Source organism: Neopelma chrysocephalum, unplaced genomic scaffold (assembly GCF_003984885.1).
Source record: "Neopelma chrysocephalum unplaced genomic scaffold, ASM398488v2 Primary Assembly neopelma1_24, whole genome shotgun sequence".
Taxonomy (NCBI): Eukaryota; Metazoa; Chordata; class Aves; order Passeriformes; family Pipridae; genus Neopelma; species Neopelma chrysocephalum.
Genome location: NW_020897693.1, coordinates 4,967,789 through 4,984,046, shown reverse-complemented (window position 1 = coordinate 4,984,046; position 16,258 = coordinate 4,967,789). Strand labels below are relative to the sequence as shown.

Genomic DNA, 16,258 nt, shown 5'->3' with positions numbered 1-16,258 from the left:
AGAAAGTATTTCAAGTGTGTTCTTCTGTGTGTTCTTTGTCGCTGTGAATTGAAGTGTGATCACACATTTTATTTGGTTGCAATTTCTCAGCGAGTTGCTACCAGAATAAGAGTGCTACACCTTATATGGAGAGATGTTCTTTTTGACAACAGCTCAATCAACATTCAAACACCCTTTCATTACCATTTTTGAAAGATTAAGGCACCTTTAGTTAAAGCTACATCCACTTCTGCAAACATGCCCTGAACCAACCTTTGCTGACATTTGTACATTCTTTTCCCCTTCCTCTTAGAGTAATAATTAGTCCCATACTGTGCATACGTAAGTAACAGACATTTTAAGGGGGATTTTGAATACATTCATAATTAAAAATATCTTCAAATCAAGCTTATGTAACTTGAAAATATCTAATTGGAAAAGCTTTGCTTTCCAAAAGGTTTGCTACTTCTTACTGAATTTTAAAATTGCTTCAGTATTTCTACAGAGTTTAAGGGAAACCTGAGATAAGAAAGTTGCTGGGAAAGTTTTCACCAGATATAAATACTGCCAGTGCTATAGTAAAAAAATGAAGTGTTACGTTTGCCTTCTTATTATTTCATTATTTTTTAATAATAATTTTTAAAGGGAAACTAAAAATGGAAACCTATCATGTAAAATAATAGAACAGTGACTTTAGACAAACTAATTTGTATCATGTTTTCAGGTAAAGCAAGATGATACTAAACAGTATTAAAATGATATTTTATATCTACAAGCACACAGGCTAAACATAAAATGCTGAGAATACAGCATACTGAAAGAAGTAGAGTTTCTGTAGTCTTCACATTATCTGTTAGGAAAACATATGACCAAGAGACATACAACTGCATGATCAATAAGTGCCAGCTTCAATAGTGCAACACTTTATTAATGACAGAAATATCTGTTTTTAACACTGCTCATGTTACAAAAAAAAAATGCAGTGATAGTAATAATGGCAGTAAAGGGGGATTTTGCACTGAAGATATAAAATAGCAAAGCACGTTTCAGTGGTCTTTTAAGTGGATCAACAAAAAGCTTATTCGTGAAAAATGGAAAAAACCCCTTTCATTGATTTAAACTGGCCAATCAAAGAGCAGAATAAAAATTTGTGTAAAATAGTGTAATACAATGTACTCAAGGTTATCTTAGAAATGTTACCTTTTTTTTCAAGTCAACTGATGTAAATGTAAACACAAATTGCTAAGATACATTTAGCAATGGCACACACGTGCATTTGATTTTTATTGAATTCAACTACATGGCATATAAATGTTTAGTACTAAAAGGTGCACTTTTAAAACTAGGTTTATTTGTGGCTTGCTTACTTACTTATAGCCTAAATTTATGCCTTCTTTTGTTTGTTTTTTTCCAAATTAGACCTACAATGGTAGTGTTCCTAATAATACATTTGTGTGGAATGTCTAAGTTTCCTATTTTAAAACTCAACAATCTAAAATGTAAAACAGCACAGTGATGTGCTGTGATTCAAAACTTTACACAAAATTTTCACATTCTGGTTTCCATATATGTATTTCAGGATGTACATCAAATTTGAAGGTGATATAAGCTGTGTCTGTGATGGAAGAAAAGATGTGGGGCAAATTAAAATAGCCATTTTGAAACAGTAGTTCATGTCTTTTTTTTTTAAAAAAAACCCTCTTTAATTCTCCTAAAGCTTTACATACAAAGAATAAATGAGATACGATCTTATTTCCTTAAAATTTAATATTGGAAATCGGTGCAAGATAAAAATCTATGATGTAGCTGACTTGTTTTTAAACGTGAACCTGAGTAAGGGCAGGAAATATAACATGACTTCTGACCAAAAGAAAAAAATTCCTTCATAATTTAAGTAGCGGAACAGGTTTTTAATGTTCTACCACAAAACAGCAAGGCAACAGATGATAATGGCCTTGTATTCAACGAATTATCATGAACATCCACTGCAAACCTGAATATTTTCTGCAAAAATAAAACATCAGATTATGCACAATAATAAAAAGCATCAGAAATAGATGCACCTGGATCTTCTTTTCTTATTTTAAACCACAAATATCAGAATTCAGTATTTATGTCACAGTCCTTGAACAGTTGCTCTGAGATGACTACATTAAGCACACTACTGCACTAAGTAGACACCCCACAACAGGCTTGCACTGCAACAGTAACATAGTTTTCATACAGGCACAGACCTTTTCTCATTCATGTTCAAAAACAACATGAAATAAGCAACTCAAGACAATATTAGGATTCATCCTGCGTTTCCTGGTTAGCGAAAAGTTCTTGCCACTTTGGTAATTGAAGTCACTGAATGTTTTTAAAAACTGCAGGTACCTCAGGGAAAAGAAGAGTTCCATATTCAGCAAGGCAGCATTATATCAGGATATTTTATACCAACTAAGGCATAAAGAACTTTGCATCAGGGTATACAATATTCAATCTCTGAATAAAGTTTCATATTCTGTGTGGCGAAAGTGCATAGGAGTGGGATTCCACTAGAGTAAAAAGAATCCTCTCACAGTATTAAGGCCTTTCAATTTTATGCAAACTGTGTCAGGCTAAAGTCAGCACAGTGGAAAAAACGTAGGCTGTCATCATACTGGACACCACTGGAGTTTTCTTAGTATGTCTTGTCTTCCCCTAATTGTCGTTCGTCATCTTCATCAGCTTCCTCAATAACCTGAATTTCATCTGCTTGAGGTAAAGGTGAGATTTCAGTCAGCAGTTTAGCTCCTTCGGTTTTGGTTTTTTCTTCCTCTTCAATGACTTTCTTCCATATTTTGTGATTTTCACTGAGATGGTGTATTAGCTGGCAAAATATTCGTCTACCTTTTTTTCTTTGAACTTCTGCAAAATTATAAGCATATTTGATTGTTTGACATTCAAAGCAATTGTATTTTACACATAGAAAACCAAAGGCACATTGCAGAAGAGATGTAAGTTTGAACAAGACATATGAATGCTTATTATGAGTATTTAAATAGTGGCATGGCAAAGGACATCAATGAGTTTCTGTTTCAAGTTGCAAATCTTCTGGCAGTAACAAAAATTTTATTGAAAGAGTAAAATTTATGAAGCAGCATAATAGAAAAACCTACAAAATTTGTACTACTCAGTTTCAACTGTCATTGCTGATCTGAATCTATTAAATGACAACTATGCACCAACTGAAATACAGAAACTTACTTAAAATAAGATCATCTTCCATTTCTTCATCATCACTCTCTAACTGTGCACCATCATCATCTTCAGTACTTTCTGCATCCTCCTCCTCTTCATCAACCCACTGCCCTGGAAGCAACCCAGCCGCATTGTAGGAGTTACAAAGGGGACCAACTATGTGAGTGATGAAAGATTCTTGCAGTTTAGCAAGCTGTGGAGAAGAACGATCCATGAAGGGGCTTATAGGTAATCCAAGACTTGCTTCCTCATCACCCTGAAAAAGAAATTAAAAAATTATCAGAATTTCTCACAAAATTAACTTTAAATTTTTATTTTAAAAATTACTTTTAAGGAACCAAGGAACTACAGTATACAGCTTCCTCATGAGGGGAAGAGGAGGGCAGGCACTGATCTCTTCTCTCTGGTGGCCAGTGATGGGACCTGAGGAAACAATGTGGAGTCAGGGGAGGTTTAGGTTGGATATTAGAAAAAGTTTCTTCACTCAGGGGCTCTTTGGACACTGGAACAGGCTCCCCAGAGAAGCGGTCACAGCACCAAGCCTGACAGAATTCAAAAAGCATTTGGATGATACTCTCAGGCACATGGTGTGATTCTTGGGGATGGTCCTGTGCAGGGCCAGGAGCTGGACGTGATGATCCTTGTGGTCCCTTCCAACTCAGGATATTCTATGATTCCCTGAACCATCACATGATCTTTTTACTGGAGGCAATAACAGTACAGACTAAATGAATGAAAATGTAATTAGGTCAATTTAAAATAAAGACACATTATGGCTGAGATTTGCATAGTCCATAATATTTCTTTGCTGTGAGATATCCTTGTGCCTGTTATTCCTCTGCATTTACAGGGCAGCTTTCTTCCCGTTTTATAAACTGGAGAAGAAAAAAATTGAAGTTGTTCATAGAAAAATCTGAGTTATAATCATTTATCTCAGTACTTCCATGGACCTGATAGTTTTATAAGAAAAAGTTTGTTTCATAAAGGAGCAACTTAGAATACTAAAGTCTTACAGTAAGTGTAAGCACTTCAGATTATTATTGCTGCTACCTAAATCTCCAAAGGACTTTTATTGTTTACTTTTATCTTCCTAGTTTGAAAAAATATTTTTCAATCCTTGATTGTTGCCTCATAAATAGTTAACTCCTCAGGAAGGTGACTACAGAAAAATAACAGAGAATACAGAATATATTTTGGGGGACTTATAGAAGTTGTTATTATAAAAATAGGCAACAAATTTTCAGATCTTTTCCACTTAATCTTGATATGATTATTTATGGAACTTCCTTTTTAAAATTATTATTTACATTTTAATACTGCTAGTTACTAATGTTTATTCTTAATATTTCATTTTCAAAGTTTTGAAATATCCTCTGTCTTTTCACTAAGAGTTAGGTGAATATACATTTCCAGTCTTGTAGATTTTGTACATATTGTTTGACCTGGAAACATATTTGTGATTTTTACTTCCCACAGTGGAAGAATTAATTTTGGTTTATCAGCATTATCCTATGAAAAGAACCTCTCCCCTGCAAAACAACCCCTAATATCTGAAAAAGGGACAACATTGGCCAGGAACTTGCTTTGTAACACAATTAATAGAAACTGAAAGATCATGTACGTAAGCTACCCATGAAAATAAAATTTTTACTATTCAGAATGAGAAGATGGAAATATCTTACCTGAAGATTTAACACAAGAAATTATGCTTAATTTAGTTAAACCATTGGTAAAGCAAAGAATCATTAAAAAAAGAGTAGATTACCTTTTCCACACCCACCTGTTCATAAAATTCATTAACAATGCCTTCTGTCCACTTCAGATGCAGCTCTCTAATTTTGGCTGGGCCATTAATATCTGCCAGTTTGATGCATATTTGACAGGCCAGTAGTCGATCGTTTTCATTGCTCCATTCTATACCATTACTGTTGATATCATTGACCTGGATTAAGCACACACATTTTTAAAAATTAAATTAAAACTATTCATCAGTGGGTTTGGTTTTGGTTTATTTCAGGTTTTGTACAACAGAAACTTGCAATAGTTTTTCCTATATCACTTTTTGTCTTATATAGGAAAAGAAAAAAAAGGTTTTTTCTCTTATTTATTATCTCTCAGAAGATGGAAACGTGAGACATGATCGAGGTCTCCTGTAAGCCCCAATGTCACACCTGCTAGGTTTATCAGGCAATCTACAAACAATCTACAATTTACTTGTACAAAGGAAATACTCTATTTGCATTTTAATAACTTAAACTCAAATATTATAAAACTTAAATGCAAGTTATTAGCTAACAACTACTGAGAAGCAATGATAACATGAGTATATCAGGACCAGATCAGTGCAGATGCTAAAATGTAACAAACCTTGGCATTAAATTCTGCAAGGAAATCAAAATGCTTCTTGAGATCTGTGGCAAGGATTGCTTCAATCACCAAGAAGCGAAAACGCTTGAATTCTACATGATCGAGATTTGATAAAAAGTTGTATTCTGGTCGTGATAAGAAAAGATTCCAGGCAGAAGCAGCGTGGTGATTTTCTAAGACTGATCTGTCATTGTAGAGAACAGCCTACAGGAAAAACAAACAAACAAACAAAAAAACCAGAGGATCATAAATGACAGAGTCAAGTTTTAAAGTTATAATTAAATATTTTGAAGTTTAAGGGCTAGTTAGAAACAAGTCTTAGGTAAAACAAAACAAAAAAAAATTGGAAATTATGTTTTGCCTTCTAATTTTGGGGTTAAAGTGACACAAAAATGACAGATGAGGGAAAAAAACCAAACCCAACAGTTACCAGTTTTTTCCTTCTTTACAAGCCCTTAACAATATCTTGGTGCCAGCTACATTCAGACTGTAGGCACACATATACAAACCACTTAAAATGTAGACTTTAGAGTGTGTGTATGTGGACCAAAGAAAGATCCAAGTATATCCCTTTAATTCCTCTTAATTCCAGTATTCTTTCAAAAAAAAACCAAAAAAAAACCCAAACCACAAAAACTAACAAACAACCAAACACAAAAAGAACTCCAAAGCATATGAGAACTGTTGTTAATGGGAAATGTTTATCACTAGTTTTCAAAGTGCTATGTTTAATACTGTACATTTTAACTGTAAATGAGTTAACTAAAATATTAAAACAGTAATAGATTTTACTCACAACTTCCATGTTTATATGAAACAGCCTAGAAATTAATTAATTGAATATAAATTAGATAGAACCTAAAAAAAGTCTCTGAAAAAATTCAGAAAACATGAACAAAATGAATGTTTATATCTTTGAAAATTGAAGATGAATGTCTGTGTTGTTTATTTTTGTTCTTTGTTGTATACTGTTTTCAGGAGAAATATTTAACTGCCAATATCCTAAACTCTTTTTGCATAAGAAATTATTGAAAACTTACTGAAAATTACATTTTAAAGTCTCTATCTGCTGACAAGTCATATCGGTTTCTGATTAAGTGTTGTTGATGTTGTGGTTACTATAAGTTTCTTGTCTCTAACTTATTAAAATACATCCAAATAGCCATCATAAATATCCTTCCTCAGACAATATTCCACCCATAACATAAAAATATTTCACCATGCAGCTCAGGCATCTTTTCCTCCTCGAAGTGCTCTTCATTCCAATTCTTCCGACCCCGATTTTCTATCTGCTATTTCATTCAGCTTTATTTTTCTTTACCTCTTGTCTTTGCCTTTTAGACCCTGAAGTGCATAGCATCTCCTTCCTCAGGTTGCTCGGAGTCCCATCCAACCTGGCCTTGAGCACTGCCAGGGATGGCACAACCTGTTCCAGTGCCTCACCACTCTCACAGTGAAGAACTTCCTCCTAATATCGAGTCTAAACCCAATGTCAGTTTGAAGCCATTCCCCCTTGCCCTGTCACTACACGCTCTTTAAATAGTCCTTCTCCATCTTTCTTGTAGGCCCCTTCAGGTACTGGAAGGCCACAATTAGGTCACCCCAGAGCCTTCTCTTCTCTAGGCTGAACAATCCCAATTCTCTTATTAGGTGCTGCAGTTAATTGGATTATTAGAGGAACCTGTGTTTTCACAGTAATTGCAGGTAACATTAGATTTCAGAGGATTCCCAAAATGTAAGATATCCATGAATTAGCTGCTGAGACAGTGCTGGGGCCAGCTCTCTATGAAATAATCCCCTACTCAAACCTGCATTGATTTATGTCATTATTTTCAATTTAGTAAAATGGAAACTGTTTTTACGTACATACACAACCAATAGGTACAAAACACATCAGAATTTATCAGGGAAGAAAATAAAAACATTACACAAGTACGGTTCAAATTAATTTCTCAATTTCTTAAATTGGGCAAATGATCCTAAACAGGTTACAGTAGGCATATAGAAGAGAAAAATTTTCTTTATTCTGATTTCAGACACAGTCAAATAATTTTCTGGTTAAAGAATGTCTTACCTGAGGTGCATTTGTGGCCACTAGAAAAGCATTTGTACGACCAGGATGATCATAATCGTGCATGGCAGCTGCTACATATAAAGCCATCAGTTCCAAAGCAGGAATGTTTGATGCCAAACAACCATAACTGTCATCAGCAATGGGACAACTTTTTGAAGAAATATAGCTGACTTGAGCAGGGGCAATACCACTGGCTTCCTCTAAAAAAAATTGAAAGCACAAAAATAAAATATTTTTTAGAACAGTATTTCATTTGTAATACATTTTAACCTAACCCGACACTATTGCGAACATAGTATGGTTATCCTTGTAATTAAGGAGCTGAATAATTGGCAGAGAAAGACTTACACTTTAAAAAAGAAAAAGTCTTACTATTGTTAATAGATAAACCAACACTTTTGAAGAAAAGCTGCAAATTCATCACGGAGAGATTTGCCTCGATCCTCAAAACTGTGCAGTGCCTTAGAAGTCATGAGAGGAAGCCACTTCTTTTTCAGCTACACTTGTGCTGCAGAAAAAGCATTCAGAGGAATGTTCCAGCAAGCACAAAAGGCAATCTAGTGGAACAAGGGACACTGGTCATCTAGGCCATGTCTCTTGATTGCAGTACAGTTGTCATTTAGTTTGGAAAACAACAATAACAATCCAAGATTTTCATTATTAAAATGCACTTGTAGGTATTTGTTCCATGGAAGGGAAAGAAGAGAAGGGGTAAAAACTAGCAAAAGTGTACATCTCAAAGTCCAAACTACAGATCTTGGAAAATCCACATGGGTACCAATGGTTACACATCACTGTTAGGTCATATTTTTGCCTTCCCATTATTATTGTGCTGCTAAAGACCTCCAGCTGTCAGGCATACCTGGAATTTCATTGCCTTCTTAAAATGACAGCATTAAGAGAGAAATCTACAGTTTGCCTCCAACCAAGAAAAGATCAAACAGTATCTCCCTTAGTATTTCTATAATTTGCCCATATCTTGAACTTGCAGGCCTATAGGAAAAGCCTGGGGGACAGCAGAAATTATTGCAAAAGGAACTAAGGGCATTAAGTTAAAAATATTTGCATAATAAGAGATTCACAGTTTCTCATTTACAAAGTCACTACTTAAAAAAAAAAAAGAAAGAAAAAAAGAAAAAAAACAGTAGCTCTTATTTCATCAGCACAAAATGAAAAAGGAACACTTTCACCTTAGTAGAATAAGCAAGGATTAAAAATCCTAGTAACATTTAGACTGGAAGAGTTTCAAAACAATAAGACTATAATTTCTTATTCTAATTTTACTCTTTTTGTAAAAGAGAACAAAAGGATTTTTGCCACTTTACTTTCTTCCAGTCAAGTGTCCAGTCCCAACACATTTAACACTTAGAAAAGGCAATAGGCTGCAATTGGTGGATATGGACAACCTGGGAAAAAAGAAAGGTGACTGCAGAAGGGCTAATTAGTAAGGGAGAAATAACATATTCTGTACAGTTCACAATTTACTTCTTAAAATTCCAGCCCTTTAAAAGCCATGACTTGCATCTTGTCTCTTTTTACTGCACATGTAAAACAGAGTGTGCTTGATTTCCTCATTTCATTTTTCAGAAATAGAAACCATTTACTATGAAAGTCTATGTTTAAAATAGTTATACTTTACTTACAGGATACATTTCAGTAAAAGCTACAAATTTATGTTTAAAAGTTAGTTCCATGAAGTCAGAGACAACACAAAAGCAAGGTTCATTGGAAGTAACTTCACACAAGATCTGAATTTGGAGCCTTTATTTCTCTTTCAAGGATGCTCTTATGCAGTTATTGTTAGGATGGCCATGTAATGCCTGAAAGTCTGCATGTGATACCTAATACAGAATTCAAAAATAGTCATTCTTACAATAAAGCCATTAAGGAGAACTTCAATTAAGTTAAATACTTTGGTATCTTTTCTTTGGTCTATTTAACTTTCCAATAAAGTTAAGAAATATTAGTCTAATGTATTTCAAATGCTAAAAATACCCTAACTGTGGCAGAGTACTGAGGTTTCATTCAGCACAGAAAATTTATTAAGTGAACCAGTACTCTTGGCTAACAAACTAACCATTACTCATCTAATAATTTTTTCTAAAAGTCAACTGCATGATATTTCTGAACAGTGTGTGCTAACTTTGTGATTTTTCTACGGCCTTATATTAGAATACAAAAAAAAAAAATTAGTGATAAGAATAATTGTTTTCTTCCAGAGTAATTTGGTTTACTTATTATAGTTTCATTGAAACATTCTCCAGCAAAACAGAAAAATAACCTAGGTGAATACATACCCATTTCATTTTCCATTATATGCTCATTGTGAGTTTGCTGAAATCCAGGAATGGGCCGTGTTGTCAGATACCACACTGCATGGAGAACATCCGTGGCATGGATACGATTGTGATCTGAAAATTATCAAGATATAATAAAAACATTATGTGAAATATAATCAAATGGAAGAAGAAAAAAAATGTAATGTACCAAATGCATAAGTGAGATTTTGATTAAATATAAAGGAAAATTTGAATTGAAATTGTTCGTAGAGGCTCTATGTATCACCAAACAGTTTTAGGAAGTAAGTTAGATAAACATCAAACATTGTCTATGCACACCTCATCCTACTTAGGAGTCAGGAAGGGATTAAGTGACCTTTTAAATCAATGATGGTAAGCCACTGGAGTGGCTGGAAATCTGATACCTACAAGCACCTGAGTTGGACAAACATCCACGACATGAGGGAGTGGGAGGGTGTGCAGGGCAAGTATGTTTTTTGCTTTGTTTTCCAATAAATTTGGCTGCCCTAGACAGCAAGATGGATAATTACCATCAAAATTCTCTATTTTCTTACTATTTTATTAAGGAGCTAACCCAAATTTCTGTTAAATCAACAAATATTCTCCCAGTAAATTCAGTATGTTTGATTCAACTACTCAGTCAGATTCTTTAAGATTATTTTCAACTAACATATTAACAAATTCAGTTTTAGAGTCCACCCATTTTGTCCTGCAATTCATTCAGTCAGTTCTAAATTCTGTCAAGTGTATTCATTAAAAATGTACTAAGCTCAGACACTGCCTACTTCTGTATTAAACATTAAACAAATACACACACTAAAGGAAATACACTGATATATACAAAACCCAAATGTAATTGGATAGTACTTACAGGGAATATCTCTGTAGCCATTTTCTAGTGCACGGAAGTAATTCATGAATTCTTGAGATGGAATTTTGAAAATTTCAAACAAGCCAGTGTCTTGAAACAAGGTATAAGTTACCTAAATATATATTAAAATTAAGTTTAGTCTGAAAAACATACCTGTGCATATACTGCTTTTTTAACTTCAAAAATATTAATGTTTTAAAATTTTTCTTGCCGACAGAATTGGAAATTACTGAAATTCCACTAAAGATTATCAAAATGCTATTGTCATAAAGATATATTTAATTATTTTTTTAGCACAAAAATGTGGATTTTTATTATCCTCTCAATGCAGAATAATAATAAAAGCTTTTATTTCCTTACTGATAAATTCTATGCACAATTGATTATTTTTAATAGTATTCCCCAATTTTTTTTGTCAGGTAAGTAACTCATGCTTTGTTCCATTACTGACCTAAAAAGAAGAAATCTATATTCTGAGTTATTATTAAAAAATTCCAATTACTTAACTCTGGCATCAGTCATCACTATTAAAAAAACCAAAACAAACAAACAAACAAACAAAACCACGTCTCAACATTGTGTTTAATTTTGACACTTTTGGGTGTTTTTAACAAAGGCAGTTGGTAAAAGAAAAAAATATTTCAAAAATGTATTCAGAACACCTATATATATATAAAACATATATTATGGTTTACATGTAGAACTTAGTGAACTTCACCACCTTAATCACCCCACAAGGCTGCAAATATTAAGAAAACGTTTTAAAACAAGTGACTGCTGCTCATTTTTGTAACTTTTGTCCTAGACATGAGAGAAACAGAGGCTCTGAAGTGTGGGAGGAGCTCAAAGGAACAGGAGAGCAAAACGAGGGGACATCACTCCTTCCACCAGTTCTAACCAACCCCCTTTCACAGACCCAATCTCAGAACCTTAAAATAGATGTTAAAATTCAGTTTTTAATTGTCTTTTAAGTAAGACTTGTCTCAGGTGCTTGCAGCACAACAGGCAAAAGGACTGGGATGGGAGAGGGAGGAGGAGAAATCATACACATACACACAGTATCAGGGAGAAGTGATACACAGATTCTGTGATACACAGAGTCAAAACCTGTACACTAAAGTACTTGGAGGTTTCAACTATCCCCTAGACTGCACACAAATGGAATGCAAGCCAATGGGGATCACAGAGTACTAGCATCCTGCTGTAAAAACACCACTCAAAAGTGGATTGTGGCATTCTAGTCTGTACCTTAACACTTGAACTAAGTCAGGTGACAAAAGATCTGAAAACGTTTGATCAAACAAGGCTAATTGAAGATTTAATACAATACCCAGAATATTGTGCGTTATGTAAGAAAAAACGGTGTCTAATGACAAAAATGAAATTATCCCCATTGTTTATTCCTGACTTCAGTACAGGTGCAGGCTTGTGGTTCCAACTGCACCAAAGTGTCTCTAACTTGTTTCCTTCCAGCTGCTTGTTCCTAACACTGATCTTGAACAAAAATAACATGCATTCTACTCCAGGGTAGAAAACTAAGATACTGGCAATAGAAATATTTTGTAGGCAGATCAGAAGCAAATCCAGCTCTACTATAGCTCCATGGTTGCTAATCCACTATAAAGAAAGAGAGAGAAGCTTCCAGATGACATTGATAAATGAGAGAAGCTGGGAAAGAGCAAACAGGATCATACTTTTGCACCTGCCAGTAGATTGGCTTCAGCACAACACGAAACTGCACAAAAGAGCTTAGTAGTAAGTCAGAAAGAGATAAAAGGGATACTACATGCAGAAAGCAGCATGGAAAAAAAATCCCATTGTTTGTAGGATCAAGAGGCAAAAGACTGCCTAAAAGATCACTTCTCTTCCCCCACAGGTGTAGCGCTGGCAGAAATATTTTACTGAAATAAAGAAAAAAGAAATGGTTGACAAACAAGGTAGTCATTCTGAAAGCAGGAGACAATTTTTCACAGGAAATGGCATATTATGACAAAACCTAGTCACTGCGAGTCTAACCTATTTTTACATTGAGAACAAAATTCAGAAAATTTGGAACAAGTTGTCTATAGACAAAACACTTTTTATGGTTTACGAGATGGAGCACGCAAGAAATCATACTTCTACTTGTCAAGATAGCATTCATATATATGTTGACTGCAAAACATCTTCATGGTTTAAATAAAATATATAAACACAACAACTTTACATACCCTCCCTCATATAACAAAAGACAACAAACCTGGCTAAGGATCCTTCCAGACTGATCTCCCATTTCTTTTACAAGGTCAAAAATTTGGAAATTCCAATTGTTCATCTTCTCCATTAGTGAATCATGGTCTAATAACATTGTTTCTACTGTATAACTCTGCTCCACCTGTATGAGATTAAGATACTTTATCATCCCTAAAATAACAATGAAAACTAATTTATCAGTTGAGCTGGCAAAAAAAGCCAGGAAAACGATAAAACTTTAGTGAAATTGAATGGTGCTGTAACTACAGCCATGATAAAATCATAAATCAATAGTACAAATAGCACAGTTAAGGGCTTGACTTTTCCCATACTGGGGCAGCAGATTCCAGCGTTTTCTGAGACGGTGCTAAATTTTCCTTCTTACTTCTTTTTAAACAAGATGAGTGAATAAAACAAAGCAAAAATATGCATAGGCTAACCAGATATTTACTGAGCTTTACCAGTTCATTATTTGAACAAGTTTTAAGAAACCTGATATATAAATCCAAAATGTTACTAAAGAATAAACCATTTGTATCCCTGTATTTCCAATCAACTGCACTGTATCAACATTCATTTGTAAGTCTTACTGGAACTTCCAAGATAAAATACTAGTTGATCACTGTTTGAGCATACTCTCAACATTAAATATGCACAAATCAATTTTAATCAATAAAAACTTCATACAATGACCAGCCTTCTTGTCATTTGCTAGTAAAATTTATGCAAGCTAGAAATAAACAATTGTTAAATAAAAATTTGAATTCCAACAATGCATCATTTCCCTTTAGAAATTACAATTTTAGCAATGCAAAGACCTCTTCACAATACGTTAGAAATTATAAAGGAATACTGTATTGATAAAAGTTATTGCAAGCTTTTTTTGCAATTACATGCTTACAAGCAGATTATTTTGTGTTTGATCGATCATTTCCTTCCTTTCATCTTTTTTCTTCTCTGTATGGTGGAAAGATTCTTTTGAAACATTAGCACTTCCAATTTCACCTGAAAGAAAACACATAAATACTATATCAATAATTTATTTGTGAATTACTACTGTCTAATAATTTTTGAACTGGTCATACAGATTATTCACAGAAATATAAGTTCCAGCTTGTTTCTAAGCCATTTTATTTAAGAATTATAAAACAAAAAAGTTGTAATAGACAAAATGGATTGGACAAAACTTATCTGAAGATTGAGAAAAGCCAAAACTAACTTTTTATTTGCAAAAATTGGTTCAGTGATTAGTTTAGCTGAGTTGGCAGAGAACTTGTGTGATATATGGAGTACTATAAAGGTATGAGTGGAAGCCTGTTTTAAAATCCTTACTATGAAGCAGGCAATATTTTATGTTATCTTGATTATTCTAAATCACAAAATAAAGTAAAATATATGCATATGAGTTAAAGTACAGGAAAAATTTTATGTAGAAATATAAAAATTTTAAGTTAACTGGCCTAGGGAAAAAAAAAGCAGCAAGTTGATATCAAATATTTGTCTATTTTGAAATCCCACCTGATTTTCTGTCTCTGTGTTCTGCAGATTCTGGTTCTGGTGTTGGAACAGGTTTGAGTATCTGACGTCCACAGCTTACAGAATACATGAAAAATATTTACAACATTCAGTAATTTTCTTCTTTTGCTACTGATGTCTTCTACTGAAAAATATCTGCAGATTACTTTTCTTAAAAAGGCTTTTGAAGGTCCCTCCAAGTGACCTTAGTATTTTCTCCTAAATTTGGCACACAAAGATTTAGTCTGTGCTAAACAATCAACCATCACCTCCCCCGGACTCACCTCCATGCATTAATAAAGTAGAGCTCATTACTCAGAAAGTATTCAGGAATACAGAATTCAATTCCCAAGTAAGAAGTCCTTCTTTTCTAAAAATCCATAGGATATTGTTACTCTAAAATAACAGCTGTTGTGAGAGATGGGCCATTTCAAATCAATGACATACACAGACCATTCTTTAGTTTCCCCAGGATAATACAGTTACAGATTATTATGAGATCATGTGCCCTTTTTTCAATCCTAGCAGATGCATAGGTGTAGCTAAATTTTTTCATTTTAACTCTATTCTTTTCAACACACATGAAGTTACCAAATATGTAACAGAGTTTACAGTACCTGCTACACATATAACCTACAGGTGTTTTAACTTGCTGCTGAAAATCTGGAGAGCTAGATGTGTATCCTGGAGGCTTATGTATATTAATGCTCGGTTTTGTAAGGAAATCAGCGGTATCAGGAAATTCTACAGGTGACCAGTTGCTGAAAGCCCCGCTGGAGACAGATCCATGACTGGGCGAACCCACAGGACTCAGACCAGGAGAAGCACCTTCCAAAACAAACATGACATGGAGTTCAGGTCACAATAAAAACATGGCTGTTTACAAAGACTAGATTTAAACAACACGAACATGCTGATGTTATTTTAGTACTACCTTTATATGAAAAAAAAAACCCAAATGTAACACATGATGTACTAACTGCTGTCTTGTGCCATGTCACTAAGCTGCATAAATTGCATGATCTTACCTGCTCGTCTGGGACCTATATAATGAGTCAATGTCACAGAAGATGATCTTTGCTTTGGTATTGTCAGCAAGTTTGCACCAAAAGACCCACTTGAATGAGATCCTTGGCTGAAAAGAGAACAGTAAGAATTATTTTTTTACTTTCCCAGTTTTTCTTCCATTTTTATTAAATAAAATGCTTTAAAAATAGCTATATTGCCCTGTGACAGAACCACTACCATTCAAGAAAGACAGAGTATTAGAAACATTAGCTAGACAATATATGTCAATTATAGGGAATAAAAACTACTGGGTACTGCGTGAAAGCAACAGACAATTTTATACAGTCCTAAAATGACACAATAAATATACTCAGACCAAGTGCAATAGGTGTTACTTCTAACATGCTACTTTTCTCAAACATTTGAACAAAGCAGGCTATTTTCTAACAGATCTGAGAACATTTAGAGGATTGATTACTTTGGAAATACCATCAAAACCTTACACAGCTACAGTGATTTGCAAATAAATTTTGAATACTTAATTATTTTATTTATTACAAACTTAGAACTAAAGTTGGTTTTGACATCAAGTCAGATTGTGCTTCAGTAGCCAAATCGTTCAACTCAATAGTTGAATCCTGCCATCTGCTGTTCTAGGCATGAAATTTCACTCCAAAATTCAAATTTATT

The 16,258-nt window shown here is 34.0% G+C and overlaps 1 protein-coding gene across 1 annotated transcript in view; it reads right to left on the bottom strand.

The window, feature by feature from the left end:
• Window positions 1–879: 879 nt before the first annotated feature.
• Window positions 880–16,258, bottom strand: part of PDE3B (phosphodiesterase 3B) — an 87,086-nt gene continuing 71,707 nt past the window's right edge. The window contains exons 5-16 of the mRNA XM_027700887.1: window positions 15,589–15,695; window positions 15,178–15,388; window positions 14,564–14,637; window positions 13,947–14,050; window positions 13,053–13,187; window positions 10,814–10,925; window positions 9,940–10,053; window positions 7,643–7,842; window positions 5,569–5,772; window positions 4,982–5,143; window positions 3,208–3,457; window positions 880–2,868 (exon numbers count right to left, since the gene is read on the bottom strand). Of these exons, the coding sequence (XP_027556688.1) occupies window positions 2,642–2,868; window positions 3,208–3,457; window positions 4,982–5,143; window positions 5,569–5,772; window positions 7,643–7,842; window positions 9,940–10,053; window positions 10,814–10,925; window positions 13,053–13,187; window positions 13,947–14,050; window positions 14,564–14,637; window positions 15,178–15,388; window positions 15,589–15,695 (1,900 nt within the window). The 3' untranslated portion in view covers window positions 880–2,641. The remainder of the gene's footprint in view (window positions 2,869–3,207; window positions 3,458–4,981; window positions 5,144–5,568; window positions 5,773–7,642; window positions 7,843–9,939; window positions 10,054–10,813; window positions 10,926–13,052; window positions 13,188–13,946; window positions 14,051–14,563; window positions 14,638–15,177; window positions 15,389–15,588; window positions 15,696–16,258) is intronic.